Consider the following 22,928-nt stretch of genomic DNA (forward strand, 5'->3'; position numbering starts at 1 on the left):
ACTATTCTGGCTGAGACGGTGAAACCTCGTCTCTACTAAAAATACAAAAAATTAGCCGGGCGTGGTGGTGGGTGCCTGTGGTCCCAGCTACTCGGGAGGCTGAGGTCAGGAGTTGGAGACTGGCCTGGTCAACATGGTGAAACCGCACCTCCACTAAAAATACAAAAACTAGCTGAGTGTGGTGGCACACGCTTGTACGCCCAGATACTTGGAAGGCTGAGGTGGGAGGATCACTTGAACCTGGGAGGCAGAGGACGCAGTGAGCCAAGATCACACCACCGCACTCCAGTCTGGGGGAGAGAGGGAAGCTCCGTCTCAAAAAAAATAAAAAATAAAAAAATAAAAAATCAAGTAGAATGCTCAAACAAGGATAATCTCCCTTCAATGCAAGACAAAAAGCAGCAGCCACAATTTAAAGGTTTACTTCACAATGAAATCAGCATGAATTCTGAAACGAAGACACTGGGAAATTGCACTGGTTTGCGGAGGCAAGGCCGGTGCCTACCCCAAGGAGTTAGCAGTCTCCATGACAACCTGACTCCATTTTTAGTCTCCCAACCTTTTTCTGCTTGAGAACCACAAGCTTGAGTTACTGGTGAAAAGCATTTGATTTTAACAATAAATTTAAGGTTTAATGATTGTTTACCTTTCCTCTGAAAGATTAGCTGAAAAGGACACAAATAATTCATGAGAGGTTTATGTTTGAGGCGATCACCACCAATACACACTTCGAAAAATACCATCACCATATACATATTTGCTTAAAAAAATTATGATCGCTTCAAGTAAAAATAATTTTTAAAGGGTTCATTTTTCATTTACGTACAATCAATACATCGTTATTTACATATATATGACTAAATCTTTATTTTCTTCATATAAGAGATTTTAACTGGTAGGTAACTGCTCTATTCTGTTTTTATAGAAAGACTAAATATCTTCTTATTCACAGGCAGTTTTAATGATGCTAGTTTGTCTCCAAATTACGTACTGAATATAGTTAAAACCTTAATGAATAACATAAAAATTAAGATCCAGTATTAACAGCCTATTTTATGGGTCACACTGGTTATTCAAGGAGTCAACTGCCTACAGTGTGCGTCAATTACAGCTGCAACAAAACAGAAATCAAGTGTGGTTCTGAAGACCTTGAAAAAGAAGTATGACTTCTAAGACGTTCACCACTGCTTAATACTGCTACTGATGGGAAATTCTTACACTGGGTTCATTTCTTTCCTTGTAATAACACTGATTTTTCTAGTGATATTTAACTTTAAAAAGGTATTTTACTTCTTTAACCCTCAGAGAACTAGTATATTTAGGCGACTAACCAAAAAACTAATCAGACACACGTATCTTTGCCCATAGTTTCCAAAGGGTTAAAGTGCAGGAATTTTCTATACTGCTATAAGGCACCTTATTCCACTTTTTTCTTAAAGGAAACTTTGTCTTTGGTTTCTTGTAACTTTTCAGTGAGTCTGTCTTTTGTTTCTTCCATCTTCTCTGTGATAAGCTCCTTTGTCTCCTCCATCCGGCCCTGTAGATACTCCTTGACGGGGGGTGGCGTGGACATGTAGCCACGACTGCGCAGGCACTTCACAGTGAAGGATGTTCCTCCCAAAGTCACGGTATACCGAGCAGGCGTTGCAATCTTAAGCAAAAAGCAAACAGAGACAAATCAAAACCTGGTTATTATCGTCATCTTAAGCAAAAACAAGTTAAAATTAAAATTCTTGGTAGTAACCAATCAGAATAAATTGCTTCATTGTTTCACAAAGCTAATGTAGTAACGTCCTATATGGTTTTCCCTCCTAACAAGAGACACTTCTTCTGTAAACTCATTTTATGAATGTTTGTCCTCTACACAATCCTAACCCAGATAACAGAATCATAGCACTGATGTCCCTAATCACATGCTAGTAAACTTGGGGAACAGCTCAACCTGGAAATCAGAAACAGGGCTCGGTACCACTAAAAATAACAAAGGAACACATGTTTCTATTCCTTAAAACCCCTGCCATCCTGCCAAATGCTTTCTATCTGGAGCTAAACTAGAACTGAATGTCTTCAAATAGTGAGAGGCAGAGCATGAATCCACTCCCTGTCGGATTTAGGTTAGCTTCATTTCCAAATCCCTTTCCTTTGACTTTTCCAAACCAATGCTACCTTCTCATTACAATCTACCCTGAGTCTCAAATACTAGCCAGTAATTTACATGAGGCCAAAAGTAGTAAAATGGCACACCTGCTGTAGACATGCACAGGTTTAACGTTAATTGGAACTTTTAGGACCAATAGTCAATAGCAGATGACTGGTCAAAGAGAAACGTAAAAGTAAAAAGGCTGCATCACATTCTAAGTCAGAAATCAGGCCAGGCGCAGTGGCTCATGCCTGTAATCCCAGCACTTTGGGAGGCTGAGGTAGGTGGATCACCTGAGCTCAGGAGTTCAAGACCAGCCTGGTCAACATGGTGAAACTCAGTCTCTAATAAAAGTACAAAAATTAGCCAGGCATGGTGTCAGGCACCTGTAATCCCAGATATTCGAGAGCCTGAGAGGCAGGAGAATCGCTTGAACCCGGAGGCGTAGATTGCAGCGAACCAAGATTGCACCATTGCACTCCAGCCTGGGCAACAAGAGTGAAGCTACCTCTCAAAAAAAAAAAAAAAAAAAAAAATTTCATAGGTGTTGGCAGGTACAATGGCTCACGCCTCAAATCCCAGCACTTTGGGAGGCTGAGGCAGGAGGACTGCTTGAGTTCAGAAGTTCAAAACTAGTCTAGGCAACATAACGAGACCCTGCCGTCTCTTAAAACAAAAAGAAAAAGAAAGAAGTAAAAGAAAAGAAAAATAATTAGCCGGAAGTAAGTGGCATGCACCTGTAGGCCCAGCTACTTGGGAGGCTGATGCAGGAGGACTGCTCAAGTTTAGGAGTTCGAGGCTGCAGGGAGCTACGACTTCACCACTGCACTCCAGTCTGGGAAACAGAGCAAGACCCTGTCTCAAACAAAACAAAACGCATAGGTGTGCCGTATAACAAAACTCTGAAAGAGCTGTCTGCTCTATCTCTAATTTCTCTCCTAAACACGTTAAGCAAGCTTTCACCCATACCTCTTCACCAAACCTGCTTTCAAAGTCACAGTGACCTCTACAAAACTAAATCCAGTTATCAATTTGGAACCAGCTCCTGAACCACTGGAACCATTCAAGACAGCTTTCACTTCCCTTCACTTGGCTCCAGGCCCTCAACTCGCTGGGCTTCTTTCTGGTTCATGGCGGCTTCTCATTTTTGCCAATTCCTCCCCTTTCACCCACCTCTGAACATGGTGTGACAACAATCGATCCCTGGACCTCTTATTTTCTCTACCTCTCACTCTCTGGTCTTTAGTGCCGTCTATACACGGATGATTCTTAACTATAATCTCCAGACTGAACTTTTCCCCTGAATTCCAGTATGTACAACCACCTCTGGAGATTTGCATGTCTAATAAGATCTCAAACTTAATGCACGTGAGTCACTTAATAGGGACACGTTCTGAGAAATGTGTCATTAGGTGATTTTGTTGTTGTGTGAAACATCACAGAGTATACTTACACAAACCTAGATGGTACTGCACATCAGGCCACAAGGCACAGCCTACTGCTCTTAGGCTGCAAACCTGTACAGCACAGCACTGAGCCGAATACAGCAGGCAATTATAAGACCACAGTAAGTATCTGTATACTGAAACTATCTAACCATAGAAAAGGTATAGTAAAAAAATGATATTCATAAAAACATGGGACCTATGGGACCATCACTGTCTGCAGTCCACGGTTAACCGCAATGTTACTGGGTGGCACATGACTGCATGTTCAAACCTGACTTTCAGATCTTCAGCTGTCCTACTTCAAACCTGCTCCTCTCAAAGTCTTCCTCATCTCAGAAAATGGCAATTCTATTCTTCCAGTTGCCCAGGCCAAAAACTTACAAGAAAGCTTCAATCCCTCTTTCTTTTCCATAATTTATATCCAAACCATCAGAAAACCCCAGCAACCACGTCTTTAAAATATATTGAGAATCCAACTACTTCCTGCTACCACCTGGCTTGTGGCCACTTCTGCCTCTCAACTCAAGTACTGTAATCACCTCACCTCACACCAGGTCCCTTGGCTTTTCCCTTGGTCCCGCCATGGTCTGTTTAGAGGAGCCAAAGTGATTTTGACGGAACAGAGGCAGGATGCTTAAAATTGTCCAGTGGCTTTCCCTGTCCTCAGGGTAAAAAGCGAAGTCCTTGGCAGGGCCGACAAGGCTTTCCTGATCTGATGACAGGCCATTCTCTGCCCTGTTCACGGATTCCAATCACACTGGCTTCCCTGCATCCCTTAAATACTCCCAGGATCCTGCAGCCTCAGAACTTTGCCTTTCGGGTTTTCTCTGTTCGGAATGCTTCTCCCTCTTGGAGGAGCAACTATCTCACCTTCTCAGAAAGGTGTGCCATCTCCCATTGAAAAACAAATACCACAAACATACCCCCATCCCTAGTTTCCTTTCTTAGCACTTACCATCATCTGTGTGCACATACTTTGTGTGTGCGTGCATTTCTAACTTTATCTTGTCTCCCCAACCCACTATCACTCACTACACTATCTGCTCCACGAGGCAGGTATTTTGCACTGTCTTCTTTGATTCATTTATTCCCAGTACCTAGAATGGTATCTGGCACAGAGTAGAGGCTAAAACTCTGGGTGTATTTCAAAGAGATGACGAGGCAGTCAGTGAATACATCCTGCAGCTAGCTGTCACCAGACCACACAGGCCACACTGCATCTGGGGGCTTTGTCTTGATGAAGCAAAAAATCTGTGTCTGTTGTTCTATTTGAGAAACTATGGGTTACAGATAACACACAGGAGAATCCCCTCCATATCTCCTACTTCACAGAGGAATAGTGAGGGGGAAGAAACACCACTGGCACTCGTCTTCCTACCATGACGCCTCCAGCTTCATTTTCAATCCCAACTCCACAAACACGTACTGAGCATTTTATTCACCTACAGAACACAATACCAGGTGCAGCGCAAAAACAACAAGAAAGAAGAAATGATTCTGAATTCCTGGGAGCTCCTAATCAAATAGAGAAAACAAACACTGAACACCTAGCACAGACTGTGCTATCAACTGTCATGCTATGGGAGCGGGATAAGGAGCAATTAAATTAGGGAAGGTTTACATCAGCATGATAGTTTGACTTACTCGGGTTAAAATTATACCCACCATAACTAGAAACTTGATAATTTTTAAATTTAATACACTTTAATGTAGAAAAACTCAACAATTGTTAGCCCTCTCATCAAGACTGTAATAAAAGAGGAAATCTACCAAGATTTCAGAGGATGCTAATGAGGATGACAGAATGAAACAATGCTACTTTTGAGTAATGCTATAAAACTGTAATTCTTAGATATTCTTATACAACAGAAGTAAAATAAAACACCTAGTTTCTCAGTGTTTTCCACCTTCTTAGGTAGAAGTTTCACAGACTCTCAAAAGTATTTGTCAATTTAGAAAATGAGATTAATATGGCTAAACTCCACAATTTACAGTGAGTCTTCCCTTCCGAAATAAAGACCCACAGGCACAGAAGCTGTCAAGATGATGTTGTCAGGCCAGGTGCAGTGGCTCAGGTCTGTAATCCCAGCACTTGGCAAGGCCGAGGGCCGGCAAATCACCTGAGGTTCAAGAGCAGCCTGACCATCAGGGAGAAACCCCGTCTCTACTAAGAAAACACGAAATTAGCCAGGCATGGTGGCACACGCCTGTAATCGCAGCTACTCGGGAGGCTACAGCAAGAGAATTGCTTGAACCCGGGAGGCAGAGGTTGTGGTGAGCTGAGATTGCACCATTGTACTCCAGCCTGGGCAACAGGAGCGAAACTCTGCCTCAAAAAAAAAAAAAAAAAAAAAAGATGATGTCTGAATCCAGAGAAGAGTTATAAAGATTATCAACTTTTAAAATGAAACATATGTAAGGTTAAAATCTAACCAAAAAGGGCTTATAAGACAATCTGGATTAAACCTATTTTACTTGCTAAGAAAAGATAAACTATTAACAACAGTGAAATAGGGGACCTCCTCTTTCGGCTTTGGAGGCCCCGTCCTCCTGACCCTGTACAGGGGAGCTTCTTCCTTCTCCCTTCCTTCTTGCCTATTAAACTCTCTGCTCCTTAAAACCACACACAGAAAACAAAACAAAACAAAAAACAGTAAAATAAACGCCAAATTTTGCTAACGAGTCAGGTGGCACGCAGATCACTGAATAAGAAAAATAAATACAATTAATATCTTAAAATCACTGTATCTCCATTTATCAACAGGAGCAACGTCAGACAGATGACTACTACCACGGAAAATCACGCAAGTCTAACAATTATCTGATCACAGCAATTTATGAATGATCTACCAATTTTTAAGGCATTTCTTCCTAAAACCACATTTTCACTTCCGCTTTATTTTGTTATCTTGTACTCCCAGCTACTCGGGAGGCTGAGGCAGAAGAATCACTTGAACCCGGGAGGCGGAGGTTGCAGTGAGCTGAGATGGCATCAATGCACTCCAGCCTGGGCAACAAGAGTGAAACTCCACCTCCAAACAAAAAAAAAGTGTTATCTTACATTATTCACCAGACATATCAGAGATGAAATACAGTGTTTCAAGTTACAAAATACAATTGGACACTAACAGGGAGTCTCATGGGGAAATGAGCGGGTCACTGGTGAGGTCTGAGGAGCAATGGGTTTGTCACAGTCAGTACCCACCTTAAACAAGGCATATGCTGTGAGTGCATTTCCACTCTGGGAGTTTTTCAGGATGCTTACCACACTGTCAGGTAACCCAATGAGTTCTAGAAAAGGAACGACATTCACTCCTCTACAAAAAAAAAAAAAAAAAAAAAAAAAAAGGTAACTTTCATATGTACAAACTTTTAAGGATATTTTCAAAAATTATCTGAAAATACCAAAACCACACTATAATTTTATTAAATTTTGCTTAAAAGTTGATTCTACATTATCAAGCACTTTACCTTTACTCTAAGATCTTACCTGATGTACAAAATGCAACATACACACAAGCATTACATCACGTGGTATCTTACCGCCTACAACTCCTATTTGCTTCATGTGGGCATCCTAGTATGTTTAGAAAAAGAGGCAGTTATTAGAATAAAATTAGCAGCTTTAAGTAAAGTATGAGAAAGGATTAGAATCATTTGCCTGGTCTTAGTTTCCTCAACCAAATACCACTTCCTTAGAATGCTCCAACTCACGTTTTAAGACCTAAAATTTTTACCTTTAAAATTACATGGGTTTTTTTTTTTTTTTTTTAATTTTTTTTTTAGACCGAGTCTTGCTCTGTCGCCAGGCTGGAGCACAGTGGCACAATCTCGGCTCACTGCAACCTCCGACTCCCAGGTTCAAGCGATTCTCCTGCCTCAGCCTCCTGAGTAGCTGGGATTACAGGCACATACCACCACACCCAGCTAATTTTTGTATTTTTAGTAGAGACGGGGTTTCATCATGTAGGCCAGGATGGTCTCCACCTCCTGACCTCGTGATCCGCCCGCCGCAGCCTCCCAAAGTGCTGGGATTATAGGCGTGAGCCACAGTGCCCAGCCAATTACATGTAATTTTATGTGTAACACTGCATTGTAAAAGCAAGAGACATTTTAACGTCACGTTAGTGTGTTATCATGCAAAGAATAAATGATACTATGGGTTTGATGAAAACTTCACTTACTCTAAAAGGATGCCTCTATTAACATTCTTAAGGCAGGTGAAGAAGCAATTAACATATATCACAACAAATTTCTGGAAGCAGGAGAGAAGGCGGAGAAAGTCTCCAACCTGAGCCGTGACTTCATTTCCAGTTTCCTGATAATTAACAATTCTGAGCGGTGACTTCTTCATTTCCAGTTTCCTGGTTAACATTCCTGAGCCCTGGCTTCCTCATTTCCAGTTTCCTGGTTATTAACAGTCCTGAGCCTTGGCTTCTTTATTTCCAGTTTCATGACTATTAACATTTTGCCACAATGGCTCTTGCTCTCCCTGGACACTGTGACCCTTCATCCCTAAATTAGAATGAAGACATTCACCTACACAAACATCACATGTATAACAGACACGACAGTCTACAGTTAATATATCATCTAGATGACAGTTTCCTAATTTGTCCCAGTATATCCTTTACGGCTATTTTTCCTGTCTCTCTAGTCTGCTTTTCTCTAGAAGTGCTTCTCAGCATTATACGGTGGAGGAGGGCAGGATGTCTTTCTTGACATTCAGATTTCTGAAGCATGCAGGCTGGCTACTTTTCGAAGGACCCCTCTCAACTTGGGTTTGTCTGATTGTTTCCTCAAGACGAGATTCACGTTAAGTACTTTCCCCCGGAGAACAACAGAACGGACACTGTCCACCTCAACACATTACAACAAGGGACACATAAAGTCAGTCTGTCCATCCTTAGTGTAGCAGGATGAGCCACAGACAAAACCCCCCAGACACCAAGTTAAAGAAGGAAGGGCTTTATTCGGCTGGGTGCATCGGCAAGACTCACGTCTCAAGAGCCGAGCTCTGAGTGAGCAGTTCCTGTCCCTCTTGAGGGCTCACAACTCTAAGAGGGTCCACGTGAGAGGGTCGCGATCGACTGAGCAAGCAGGGGGTACACAACTGGGGGCTGCATGCACCGGTAATCAGAACAGAACAGGGCAGGGCAGGGATTTTCACAGTGCTTTTCTATACAATGTCTGTAATCTGTAGATAACATAACCAACTAGGTCAGGGGTCGATCTTTAACTACCAGGCCCAGGGTGTGGCGCCGGGCTGTCTGCCTGTGGATTTCATTTCTGCCTTTTAGTTTTTACTTCTTTCTTTGAAGGCAATTGGGCATAAGACAATATGAGGGGTGGTCTCCTCCCTTATTCCTCCCCTTTGAGAACTTCACTCAACAGTGGGAGTTCTCACTTTCATTCTCACTACCCATGTCTTCTTGCAAGACAGATCGACAGATTCATACAGTACACTTGTGCTGAAGCATTCTGGTGAACTAAGGTAGTGATGAAGCTTTTTACCATTTGAAGAAGTACAGGTAGCAAACAAGGGAGCAGTAAGCAGGTTCCTATTACTATTACGACTCCTATTGTAAGAGTTTTAAATCCTCCTAGCGCTGGGAACCATTTTCTAAACACGGCCCCAGGATTAAATCCATGCCACACTTGCACGGGCACATGTGCTAGTTTTGTCATATCTCTAACAATGTCTTCAACTACTTGCCCTTGACCAACTGTGTGTAGACCAGCAATTAGTAAGGTTAAATTTCCTACAGACCCCTCCTTCAGCTGCTAGCAAGTAGTCGAGAACCAATCTATTTGGATAGATAGCATTTCTCATCTGAGTTTCTTGCCGGGCCGGAATAGTCAAGGCTCTGCCAGTCTTATTCGTATTTATTTCTAAGACAGCTTGTAACCATACGATTCAGCTGACCATGCAAATGGGGGTCTGGTATCCCCACGAGCCGTCTTGTGCCCAAGGACCAGGCACATAATATTGTGTGATTCTCTCAGGGGGCCATTTATCATCTTTCCAATTTCCTATAGCTATGCTTCTCTTCTCACAGGAAGCCTAGACAGGGAAGCCCAGGAGTTCGCCTGTCTTTATGGGCAGTAGGAAGAAAGATGGTTTAATAGTGCCAATACCACAACTACCTTGCCCACTGGCTGGGTAATCTGGTGTAAGCTCTATGCCCACACATCCAGGGTAATCCAGTGGGGGCTGTCCAGTCCCGGTGGGACTCCGGGTGGTTCCACACGGTTTGTAACTTTGGGAATTTACTAAACGGATTTTTCTCAGTGTGGTTTGAACTCCACTGGGTGGCTGTGTTTGTTATTACACAGTTTTTGCCCAAGGCAGCTGAGTCTTCCCACAGGAAGAGTGACGTCCTTCCCCACTCCTGCTATACAGTATTGTCTAATGATTGAGGCTTTTAGGACCCAGAAGTTATCAGGGTGATTCTTTTGAGCTGGGAATTCATCAGGAACTGGGTCTGCAGGTACTAATTCTCGGGCTTCCCATGGCCACTGATCTCCCATTACAGTTCCTCCACATACATAACATGAAGTGACAATAAGAGACTGGGCTACATGCTCAGTTAACTGCAAAAACAAATTTCTTGTTTTTCCTGGAATTTCTGGTACTGGCACATTCAGTTCATCATAGAAGGTTTGAAATACTGGCTCAGGAAAGCGTTTATAAACTTCTCCTCAAACCACGGTATCTACTCGAGGATCCAGTCCAGCCCCATCAATTCCTAGGGTTACACACTCCCCTTTTTTCCAGTGAGGATCAAGGGGGTTGGTTATTACTAGTTCTAAGGGGTTACGCAGACCACTGGTACAGGAAGGGCCACTTTTCCCTTTCTGAAGGTGGACAGGATCCTCTTCATTTTTTATACAAGTAGCCTAAATGACACAAGACCAGTATCCACATTCATTCCCACACAGTCCTAATTCTGACAAATGTACTTATTTTCTGCCATATGGCCTCTTTCCTAATTAACAGAACCACATCCTATTCCTAACTTGTTACTATTAACGACAGCACAGGCATCAAACTTCAAGGTGACTTATTTGGACACCCCTTTTTCTTTTATTTTGGTTAACACTTTACTCGTATCATTTATGAGCCCTCACCAGTCCTCAGTCCTTAATCTTATTTCAAAAACTGTGGTCACGGGAGGCTCAGATGGGTCATAACACACATCAGGTTGGTCATTTCCTGGGCTACATACCTTGTATAGAATAGCATTATACAAACAAGTTCTTTCTAGAGTCCCAGTACACTTATAATAACCATAAAATAATAGGACTGTAGCAACTTTTTGTCCTACCTCAGTGACTTGATGTACACACTGGGAATAGTCCTCAGTCTGAGGAAGGTCAGCTGAAGTCCTTACCGGACAAGCCCAAATTTTAAGGAAAATGAATCCCGTGATGAATTTTCTCATGCTTCAGCCGTGTGTGGAACAGTCAGCTTCCGAGTGTGACTGGAGCAGGGCTTGTCATCTTCTTCAGAGTCACTTTGCAGGCACTGGCGAAGCCACCGCCACCCACGTACAGCTCACAGTCTACTGATGTTCAAGGACGGTCTCCGAGGTTGGGCCCTCTACAATAAACTGAGTCTAACACCTTTACACAGTTATGTTCAACTGGGCTCTGTGATCCCGGGAGCAAGGTGGCAGAGTTTAGGGTATTGCAAACTTCAGTGGTTATGTGGGGATTTTCACATCGCAAGCTTTGGTACTTGGTTAATCTAGCATTTGCTAGCCAATGACGGTCTTTGGTATTCATCAAAGTTACCACAGCACGGGGGACCTTTACATTCAGGTTTTGCCCAAGGGTTAGTTTACCTGCTTCTTGTGCTAACAGGGCCATTGCTGCCAGGGCCCTTAGACATGGGGGCCAGCCTTTAGAAACCCCGTCCAGTGGTTTTGAGAGATAGGCCACTGACCTTGGCCAGGGCTCCACAGTCTGGGTTAAAACTCTAACTGCCATTTTTTCTCTTTCTGACAAAAAGGTTGTAAAGGTTCCTTTACAACCTTTTTTTGTCAGGTCAGGTAGTCCCAGGGCCGTGGCCGACATGAGTTTTTCTTTTAACTCGTGAAAAGCTCATTGCTGTTGGTTGTAATAGATGTAGTTTATCCAATTTACATTTTTATTAACTGTCACCCACCAAAATATTGACTCAAATCCTACAGCTATTTGATTTCAAGCTTTAATTTGATCTGGTATTCCCCGTGGGACTCCAATTGTGCCTAAATAGACGTGAGAGTCAAAAGACCCATTAGGGGCTTCTCTCGCTTTACAATGTCTTATTTTTCCTCCCTCTGGTTGATGAAATGCCAGGGTGAAAGGGATAGCCAACAGGCTAAAGTACAAGTGCCACGCTAGTTATTCGGCAGAGTGCCCAGTAAAGGTCCACCACAATACCACCACACATCCGCTGGGGGATGAATAAGGGCTAACTGACTGATAAGCCCTTCAAAATTCTGAAGCTCACTGCATCCCTTCAGGTCTCCAAGGAACGCCAAGTTTCCTCCCTGTCATGAGAGAACCGAAGTGAACTTAGTGTTGGGAGACGGAGGCTGGATGGCCCTCGGGGGCTGACCCGCAGGGTGCCAGACTTTGGGGTATAGCAGAGAGAGCTCGGCATGACTTATCACTTCAGGCTCTAGAATCCTGGAAAAGAGCTACCATGCAGCCCATGCCTGGTCAACTGGAGGACCACCTTACTGGAAGGGGGACAATCTGGGCCTCTGGCCTGCCATGTGCCCAAGCATAACAACTGCTTTTGTTTCACGTGCGGATGGAATATTTGATCCTTTCCAATCACGCATTTCCATCTTGGTATCCTGTCTTAATTGCCAACATTTGTTTTAAGTCTTTAACTTCTATGATCCTCTAGTAAAATGAATGTACGGTTTGACGAAATTACAAAAACCAGTTGGGGCAGTCCATCCTTGCTCTTTAGTGGTCCACAGAATGTTGGACCAACTACGCCATAAAAGCTCTATATTGGGAGCAAGACTCCTGGTTAACACTGGAGTCTTTATCAAAATTTCCCCAGATTAAATGGTCCTAATTTACTAATGCCCAGTCTGAGGAGAGTCAGGAGGGACAGAGGTACTTTTCTGAAGTAGAGAGCTGTCTTTGACTTGGCCACAGGGTATAACAAGGCAAGCATTAAATGCAATACTTTGAGGCGAGATTGACTTGATTATGTTAATAACTAGATGGTCAGCAATAGAGCGAGGAAAGAAGAAACAGTAATAGAATAGATGAAAGAGTTAAATTTTTCTTAGCTTTAGTTTGGTAGGGTTTTCCCCTGGGACTATGGCTCACGATTCTGGAGGGGGTGGCACTTTCTTGACTCAGTTGTGATGAGTCCATCCTTTTTTCACTGTATGAACAGCAGTCTTGGTGATCAGCAGCACAAGGTAGGGTCCTTCCTAGGCTGGCTTGAGTTTCCTTTCTTTTCACCCTTTGATGAGAACGTGATCTTCAGGCTGGTGCTGGTTTTACCGGAAATTCTAGGGGTGGTACATGTGCTAAAAGACTTTTACTTTTGAGGGAAGGGAAAGTGGAAGATAAACCAAGTATGTAATTTCTAAGACACTGATCTTTTGTTTTAAATGTGGGAACATCAGCAGTGGACTTTATAGTCCTTGGTGCCTTTCTACTGAGAAATTTCCTTTAGCACTTATTTTTATTAGTTTTTGGACCAAAGAAGCCAAGCACCATTTTATATTTGACAATGCTTCCTGTATGATTTTTATACCAGATAAGCTAAATTTCACCTTTATATTAGTGTGTTATTAATGTTAAACTTCGTTTTAATAAAACTTTCTATACATATTTATTCAATTTTTTTTAATGTCAGACCATAAGGTAAGATTTTTATAGACTCTTTTTAACCTCTTATGATCTTTGTTAAAGAGCAGGTTAGTGCTTTAAGAAAAACCCGTTGTGTTTTTACTTTAATGTCCAGTTCACAGAAAAACCGATAATACCCCTTTAACTTTACCTAGTATGTTTACACACAGAATTTTCTTTATAATTAAAGTTTTAAAATTTGCTTAAACCTTCAAAACAATAATTTTTTAACCTTTTAATGTAGGTAAAAATGTACATTTTTATACTTCCTTATAATCCTTTTATCAAAAGTATATTTTACTTTCCTTATACACCTTGCACATCAACTGGTTTTTTTTTCAATAGTTGTATACTAAGGAGGCCTAGTTACTTTTATATTATACAACATTTCTTGCATTAATTCCTTTTTTAACACTTTTCTTTTTCATGACTTTCGCAGACAATTCTTTGAAATGCCGCAACTTTCTGACTTAATACAAACATTTCTTTGTTTAAACAACCAGTTAATTCATTTCAGGACAAGAATTAACTATATAACACTCTTTTTACATAAACTCTGCCCCCCCCACCCCGCTTTGTTTTTTTGAAGATGATAACCATTCTTTTCCAAAGCGAACTTTCTTTATGTCGGTGGACTAGACTGTCTAAGGCCACAAGATCAGAAGTTACCATAATACAGGTCACCCTGTTAACTCTTAGCAAACTTTACTTTTGTTGAAAACCTTGTAAGTCAGGGATTTTAATTATCCTTTGCTATTAATAAGACCTTATTTTGTCCAAATTAACTCAGTAGTGATGGCTTTTTTTTTTTTTTTTCCTTCAATTACCCGGGAGGAACCATCGATCATCCTGTCTTGAAAGGAGCTCCTCCTAGGTCTGGTCGGACCTTTGCACGGTAATTAAGATTTAGATGCCCTGTTAGGAAAACTTCTGGGTTAAGGGAATTTTCAGTGGTTAATGTTAAATCATCCCTTTTTAATTTTTTTTAACTACTTGTATATTTCTCTTTCTTTGACTTTCTGTCTTTCTCTTTTTGACTTTCCTTTTGCCTCTGTCTCTTCCTCTCTCTTTTTCTCCTTGACTGCCTCTTTGTCTCTCTGTCTCTTTCTCACTCTCTTTGCCTCTTTTCCTCTCTGTCTCCTTCCTCTCTCTCTCTCTGCTGGTCTGTCCTTGCCTCTGCCAGCCGCTTATGCTGCTGTTCTCTCAACCCCTGTGGGGGGTTGGGAGGCATCTAAAACCAGCTCTAACCAAGTGTCTATGTATGGGAACTGGTCTGGGTGCTCTGGCTTACAGGTTGCCTTGTGCCATACCTTTGAAACAAGGGACCTGTCCAGGCTTCCATCTGATGGCCAACCTACCTCTAATGCTGGCCAGTCTATTTCACACACAGTTATACGTTTTCCTGCTGTCACAGTAACACCGTAATCTCCCTTAAATCCTTTCTTGAAATTTTTCAACATAGTTCCTAGCACAGTTGGCTTACTTTGTGCCTCACGCATTCTTCAAGACAAAACACACACACCACAAAACAAAAAAAGGGCGCACACACACTTCTACGGTTTACACCAAACCAGAATCAAAACCAAAATCAGAGTATCAAGAAATCCAAGCCAGCTCAAAACCAAAATCAAAGTATCAAGCAATCCAAGTCAAGTCAAACACAAAAACCAAAGTGCCAGTACAGGCATGCCGTGGGTGATCAGGCCACGCTTCCACTCAAACGGAGTGGGCAAGTTTCAAAGACCAGTCTTACCAACTTTCAGATGTCCAGACTCCAAATGCCAGTTCCTTCCCGGTGTTCAGCCACTGTGGCGATCCTCTGCAGGGGCCTGCCATGTGCTGCTCTGGCGAGGCATTCCACCGGGGCAATTGCCTACCAGGGAGCACTCTCAGGATCTGCATCGCTCAAGCTGGCCAGAGTCTCCCGCAGGGATGCTCCACAGGGCAGGCCTGAGCCGCCTAAGGGGGTTGCCTCAACCCTCCGTTAATCAACTCGCTTCCTGGTCAGGGAACTAAGAAATGTTGCAGGGCGAGCCACAGACAAAATCCTTCAGACACCGAGTTAAAGAAGGAAGGGCTTTATTCGGCCAGGGGCATCGGCATGCCTCCTGTCTCAAAAAACCGAGCTCCCCGAGTGAGCAATTCCTGTTCCTTTTAAGGGCTTAAAACTCTAAGGGGGTCCACGTGAGAGGGTCGTGATCGATTGAGCAAGCAGGGGGTACGTGACTGGGGGCCGCATGCACTGGTTATCACAACCGAACAGAACAGGACAGGGATTTTCACAGCGCTTTTCCATACAATGTCTGTCATCTGCAGATAACATAACCAATGATGTCAGGGGTAGATCTTTAACCACCAGGCCCAGGGTGTGGCGCCGTGCTGTCTGCCTGTGGATTTCATTTCTGTCTTTTAGTTTTTACTTCTTTCTTTGGAAGCAGAAATTGGGCATAAGACAATATGAGGGGTGGTCTTCTCCCTTATTAGCATTACTGAGTTTGCCTCTTGGTGAAGGCAGGGCCCGTAGACCTCCACTGTAAAAGCAGCTTTCCCTGTGTCATTAAGAAAGAGCACTGCCTAGATCTATTATGATTACGGTAATGGTAAATTCTGAATCTATTTTTAATATTAACTAGGGAAAAGATGTCCCACTCTGTGACTTCATCATAATACTAAGCAGCCAGGGAGCACCCTCAGCAGACATGGCTGATCGTCCTCAAGAAAGGACTATTAAAATTACTTATCATCAGAAGTCAGAGGAAAAGAGAACAACGTAAGGAAACTTTAAACAGATAAATTAAAAAATAAACTATGAGTCCAATCTCATTTCTTCTACCTTCATTCTTTCTTCTATCTTCAGTTTCAATTCTTTTTCAAATCTCTTTCTAGATAACAACTGAATCTCATTAACATAAGGTTTAGGCCAGGCGCGGTGTCAACACTGTCAACACTTGTCTCTATAAAAAATTAAAAAATAAAAGATCATACAACAATGGACTGAGACTCCAGGAACAAACTGACTGCATCGTCACTGGCTTGTGTCCTTTGTCAGAAAAAGAAGCAAACATCTAGTTCCACTTTTTTTTTAGATGGAGTTTTGCTCTGGGCTGGCATGCAACAGCATGATCTCGGCTCACGGCAACCTCCACCTCCTGGGTTCAAGTGATTCTCCTGCCTCAGCCTCCTCAGTAGCTAAGATGACAGGCTCTGTAATCCTGTAGTGTAATGCACCACCATGCCCGGCTAATTTTTGTATTTTTAGTAGAGATGGGGTTTCTCCATGTTGGTCAGGCTGGTCTCGAACTCCCGACCTCAGGTGATCCACCCACCTCAGCCTCCCAAAGTGTTGGGATTACAGGCGGGAGCCACTGCGCCCGGCCCCACTTATTTCTGTTGATTTGATGACTTTTCTTAAAAATAACTTTCATTTCCCCTGGAAGTACTGAATGTGAAGTATTAATGAGGGTCTGATTCAAACAGAAACATCTATTGTTTGTCACTTTCTACTCTGAACTGCCCACAGCCAGCCAGGAATCTGTGCTTGACAAACTGCCAGCTTTACAACCATTTCCACAGAGGAGGAAACACACAAGGACAACGGCACATTCGCCGCCTGGACACAGTGCAGTAGAAATCAATCAGGGTTTTGCCTCAGAGTGGGTCTGTAACTTCAGGAACTTGAGGTCGCAAACACAAGGCATCTAAATGCAGGAACCACACCACCACTGCTGAGCCACGTTTGACCAAACTACAGCCCTCCGGACAGAGGACATCAGATCTCTACAAGGCTTTGCCAGATAGGAGTGGCAACGAAGCTCACTTTAAAATAAAATCTATTAGCATGCACAATTTAGAACTCCCTGAAATAAAGAATTTCAAAAGCCTGAGAACTTCATCACTCTGTTAACTAAATACAGAATGACATTTCGCTCTGCAGCGCCTAGAAAGGCAGTAACGCGACCTGTCAGAGTAACTAAGACAAACACTGGTCAGTAACAAGGCATGACGTCAAATGCCTGTCTTTCCAGCTACAACCTAGTTTTCTCCCTTTCTTTGAACAGTAATAGGCAACAAGCAAATAACACAGAACTTTTTTCAGCTAAAACAAACAAACAAACGAACAACACTAAAATATAACTAGCTTCTTGTCAGGTGAACTGACAATCTGTATTTAGTATAATCAACTTCAATTTTTACAATACAATCATCCTACAGTAAAAATATTCTAATTCTTTTTTCTTTCATCCATTAGTCTGATTTTTTAAAGCATTACTTGTGATTAAGATCTTCATTTAGAACAAATCGACTTTCACATTTTGAAGGATCTAATAAAAACCTCAAGGAGGACTGTTCTGGAAAGCAATTTATCCTGTCCATTATAAATTCTCTACGTGATGCTATGACAGAATTGACACAGTGGTCGTGGCAGGTAGTAGTGGTGGTCTGGCAACCAGATTCCTATGCTAACTAATAGCCCCAAAGCAAGGTGTAATGGGGAAGGGTATTATTTTAAAGTTGATAGTTGTACCACCATGTTTACATATAAGCATTTTGCAAAAAAGGAGGGGGGAAAACAAAACTAAGAAAGTTGCATTTTACAGGGGATGGCAGAGTATCACCCACAACTGCTTTAGGTGCCACACAGCACTGAAGAAATCTTAAGCATTATTAAGATCACTAGATTATTCTGGGTCTTACTTTTTCAGTGACAGAACTTTTACCAAAAAGAATAAGGAAAAGTAAAAGGAACAAAAACATTATTCTTAATAACCTAAATGAGAATCTCATATTCAATTAATTAAAAGCTTGAATTTCTCCCTCTCAGGCCAGCCAGGAGGTGGAATGCCTTGCCTTATCATACATGGGCAACCTGACGAGAGCAAAAGAAAGAAGTATTTTTCATGTCATCTTTCACAGACTGAATCACAAAAATCCTCCATGACTGAAAAAAGAAAATTTAGTATGTAGAAATCCATTCATTACATAACAGGACTGAATGCCTACAATAACTTTTGATCAAAATGGTAACTTTATGTTCTGTGAAAAAACCAAGGGCAGTTTTGAAGACTTCTATAAATATTAAACATGTACAAAAATGTCATTAATAAACCAAGAAACAATTCCATACAATATACACCTAAAGAATCTTCTGCAAGTAAAGATACAATTCTTAAAGAAAATGATATGCAACAAAGAAGGATATAACTAAATAACAGGAACATAATGTAAAGATACAAAGTGAAACAGAACAGCATCAATTACACAAGGTGAAAAAAAATCCTTTCAGAAATTTTGTCAAGAAACCTATGTAATCCTGTGTTCCCAAAAATAAGTAGTTTCTATTCCATCACCCTGGAAGAGTTAATTATAGCTTAGTCTGCAATAGGCTGCTTCTAAGGAGTGAGCTTTATGTACAACACTAACCATAATTTGTTAATGTCTTGATATCAAGCCGTTAAATATAATCAAGCACTGAAAACCACTCAACTCTGGAAAGTATAAAGTAATTCTCAACCCATTAGGAGAGTTTACTGAAGTGTTTAAGTCCTTCATGCACACCAGGCCCAGACACAGAGGAACGGGCACTCGGTCAACTAGTGGCAGAAATGGGAAATCACTGGTCCTCCTGCGCCTAAAGCAGTGTGAAGCAAATAACTTACCTTATTAAGTAAGGGGAAGGCACAGTATTAACAAGAGAGACGCACTTAAAATTGTATGTTTCAAAACACTGGGAGGCTAGACCTACCAGATTCACTTCTGATCAGAACAAAAGACCTTTCCTTGACACTTACTGGACTTGAGTAATATCAATGCAAACAGATTAGCCGGGCTTTCAGAAAATCTTGCAATTTCCCACCAAAATCATACACATGGCAAAATAGATATCTTTTCATATTTATGAACATTCTAAGAAATATATAATTACGGAGTCATGGTGCCGTCAAATTTCTGAAAATTGTATTTTATGTCTGTGCTCTCCTGAAAGCCAGGATGAGACCTGCATACAGGAGAGTGTATGCTTTGGGATCAGACACACCTAATTGGGTTTTTAGTCCAGGCACCGCTTTTAGCAGCTGAGTTATTTTGGGAAAAGCTGAACTATTTTTACTTCTCCTTGGCTAATAATCTGTTTTTTCATTCATAAAATGGGTGTAATTCTGTAACTTGCTTTATATGGTTGCTGGGACGATTAAATAAGATGAAACAGTTAAAAATTACACCAGGCGCTTGCTCCAAACAGGAAGCAAATATTAGCTATTATTATTAAAATGTGAAAAAGCTATGAAAAAGTTATCCTCTATGGATGAAACACTTCAAAGCATTTAAAAATCTAAAGCTATCATTAGTACAATGAAAAAGATTAATATTCTAGTAAGACAAGGAAAGACATTCAACTAATCAAAAACTTACTTCAAGGCCGCATAATAAAATGTTCCAAACCAAACACCAGAAGTTATTAGATGCACTGGAATCAGAACTTTTCCATACTGTCTAAATGTCTTCTTGAATCGTTGATAAAGACTAATAGATTTGTCTTGCAAAGGATCAGGCTCTTCCTTTTTTTCTGGAGTTCCCTGAGCTGTGCCAGTGGATGAAAAAACCCTCTTGAATGCAACATGTTGCTTCCCTTGCTTATGGCGAAGGACTCCTGGTTGGGGTGAATGAGCATCCAATGGCCTCCTTTCCTTTGCAACACACTGGGCAGCAGATAAATTCAACCATTGTTTTTGAGGGCCTTGTACCAAAACCACTTTGGATTCAGTATTGTACAAAAGTAAAGGTCCCTTTACATTTTGACAGCATCCAAAAAGACCAGCATTATGTGGTTCCAAGCATGTCCTGCGTGCCAGTCGAGACACAGTCCGTGGTACATTCCATTGCATTTTGAAGAGTGTTGATGGGTTTCAGCTTCTATAAAGACAATTTTTTAAAAAATTAGGTAATACTGAGGCTTCCGTTTTAAATCAATTCATTTGAAAATCAATCATTAACCATCAGGAAGTAAAAAGAGACACTGCTACATACTCCACAAAAACTGATGTTAGGGTATACAGTTTAAGCACAGTGTAATTTTAAAATCTCATAAAGGCCAGGTGCAGTTGCTCACACGTGTAACGACAGCACTTTGGGAGGCCAAGGTGGGTGGATCACCTGAGATCACAAGTTTCGAGACCAGCCTGGCCAACATGGCAAAACCCCATCTCCACTAAAAGTACAAAAATTAGGCAGGTGCGGTGGTGGGCACCTGTAATCCCAGCTACTCAGGAGGCCAAGGCAGAAGAATCACTTGAACCCAGGAAGCATAGGGTGCAGTGATCTGAGATCGCACCACTGCCCTCCAACCTGGATGATAGAGCAAGACTCGTCTCAGAAAAATAAAATAAAATAAGCCAGGTGCGGTGGCTCACGCCTGTAATCCCAGCACTTTGGGAATCCGAGGCAGGCGGATTGCTTGAGGTCAGGAGTTCGAGATCAGCCTGGTCAACATGGCAAAACCCCGTCTCTACTAAAAATACAAAAATTAGCTGGGTATAGTGGCACGCGCCTGTAATCCCAGTTACTCAGGAGGCTGAGACATGAGAATTGCTTGAACCCAGGAAGTGGAGACTGCAGTGAGTTGAGATCATGCCACTGCCCGGGCAACAGAGTAAGACTCCGTTTCAAAAACAAAATAAAATAAAAATCTCATAAAACACACCATTTAAATATGATACGGTAAACTAGTCCAGCTGGCACCATGGGGAATAATGTTTTGAGGTCTCTTATTCTATAGAAACAGTGTAGTATAGTAGGGGGGAAAAATAAGATCTGGGTTCTGATGCTTTGGGGATATAATTCTACATAATTCCCTTTCAGACTCCAAGTCCAGGTCCACTACTAAAAATGAAGATTACTTACAGGATTGTTACCAGGAATTACACAAAATTTCTGATGTAAAGACACTTTTGTAAACTAATGAGCATCGTGTCATTTATGATTACAAATGTTGAGATCTGATGAACAGTTGATATTAGCATTATTTACACTATAATGCCTTCAGACTGTTATCAAGTTATAAATCACTTATGCTATTGAATGGCAAGAAGAGATAGCCTGATATTTATTTTCTTCCCCACCCTCATATCAATGGGGGGAGAGAAAAAAGTGTACGGTGATATCTCACTATTTGATCTGGCATCGGCATAGAACAAAGATTTACAAGACAGCCAGACACAGTGGCTTGGGCTTGTGGTTCCAGCTACTCGGGAGGCTGAGATGGGAGGACACTGGAGTCCAGGTATGTAAGGCTATAGGCATTTGTGAACAGCTACTTCACTCCAGCCTGGACAATACAGCAACCCTGCAAGTCTTTTTTTTAAAAAAAAGAATCATAGAGACTTGCGGATAATTACTTAGCCTCTCTAGACAAAGGTTTTCCCAGTGGCAAATGTAACTACAGTAGCCACTGCCATATAGTCGATCAGTCCCCTTCCTTCAACATCAGGTGGTGCCACACAAGCCTTCCCACTCCCAATGCCAGCTCCACCTTACTACTTCTAACATGTTGAGAACAGATAATTTAACTATATCCTAAATAACAGACAGTGAGATCTGATTTAGCCCCCCAATAAATTAGCACTCCAATAAATACAGATACTCCATCTTACATGAATATTCTTTATCTGGTGTACAAAGTTGACTGACAAAACAAAAACTGTCATCGTATAAAAACTTTCGTTAGTAATTATCCACCAATAAAAATTAATCCCGACTCATCCCTCCCTAATGAATAATTAACATCAGCTCCTAACAGACTCTCACAGATAATCTGACAACAGCACAAATGAGTTGATAAGGGAAACTACAAATCTTGCAAAATAAATAGACCCCCAAGAAGTATTTTAAAAAGTGATACTGGGCCAGGAGCGGTGGCTCACGCCTGTCATCTCAGTACTTTGGGATGCCGAGGTGGGCACATCACCTGGTGAGGAGTTCGAGACCAGTCTGGCCAACATGGTGAAATCCCACCTCTCCTAAAAATACAAAAAAAATTAGTCGGGCACGGTGGTGCACGCCTGTAATCCCAGCTACTTGGGGAGGCTGAGGCAGGAGAATCACTTGAACCCCAGAGATGGAGGCTGCAGTGAGCCGAGATCGAACTACTGCACTCCAGCCTGGGCAAGAGAGTAAGATTCGTCTCAAAAAAAAGAAAAGAAAAAAAAAGTGATACTAGGAACTAATTTCAGACAAAGCAGACTGCAAACATTCTTTGATTATTAGAGTTAAAGAGGAGCACTGTATAATAACAATAATGAAAAGAAGACATAACAACCCTAAACATGTATATACCTAACAAGAGAGGATCAAAATAAATGAGGTGAAAACAGAACAGAAAGGAAGAAAGAAATCCACTCTTAGAGATGTCAATACTCTGGTCAACAACCTTGATAAACCCAGCAGGCAGAATGTCTGTAAGGACAGAGTTAAACTAA

The 22,928-nt window shown here is 41.7% G+C and overlaps 1 protein-coding gene across 6 annotated transcripts in view; it reads right to left on the minus strand.

Moving 5' to 3' along the window:
• Window positions 1–406: 406 nt before the first annotated feature.
• Window positions 407–22,928, minus strand: part of FAM210A (family with sequence similarity 210 member A) — a 60,579-nt gene continuing 38,057 nt past the window's right edge. For all 6 annotated transcript variants that reach the window (XM_033178437.1, XM_033178441.1, XM_033178442.1 and 3 more), the window contains 3 exons: window positions 19,867–20,367; window positions 6,794–6,905; window positions 407–1,651 (listed from right to left, as the gene is read on the minus strand). In XM_033178437.1, coding sequence (XP_033034328.1) covers window positions 1,418–1,651; window positions 6,794–6,905; window positions 19,867–20,339 — 819 coding nt within the window. In that variant the 5' untranslated portion in view covers window positions 20,340–20,367 and the 3' untranslated portion in view covers window positions 407–1,417. The remainder of the gene's footprint in view (window positions 1,652–6,793; window positions 6,906–19,866; window positions 20,368–22,928) is intronic.

This window comes from Trachypithecus francoisi, unplaced genomic scaffold (assembly GCF_009764315.1).
Source record: "Trachypithecus francoisi isolate TF-2019V2 unplaced genomic scaffold, Tfra_2.0 Lachesis_group19, whole genome shotgun sequence".
Classification (NCBI taxonomy): domain Eukaryota; kingdom Metazoa; phylum Chordata; class Mammalia; order Primates; family Cercopithecidae; genus Trachypithecus; species Trachypithecus francoisi.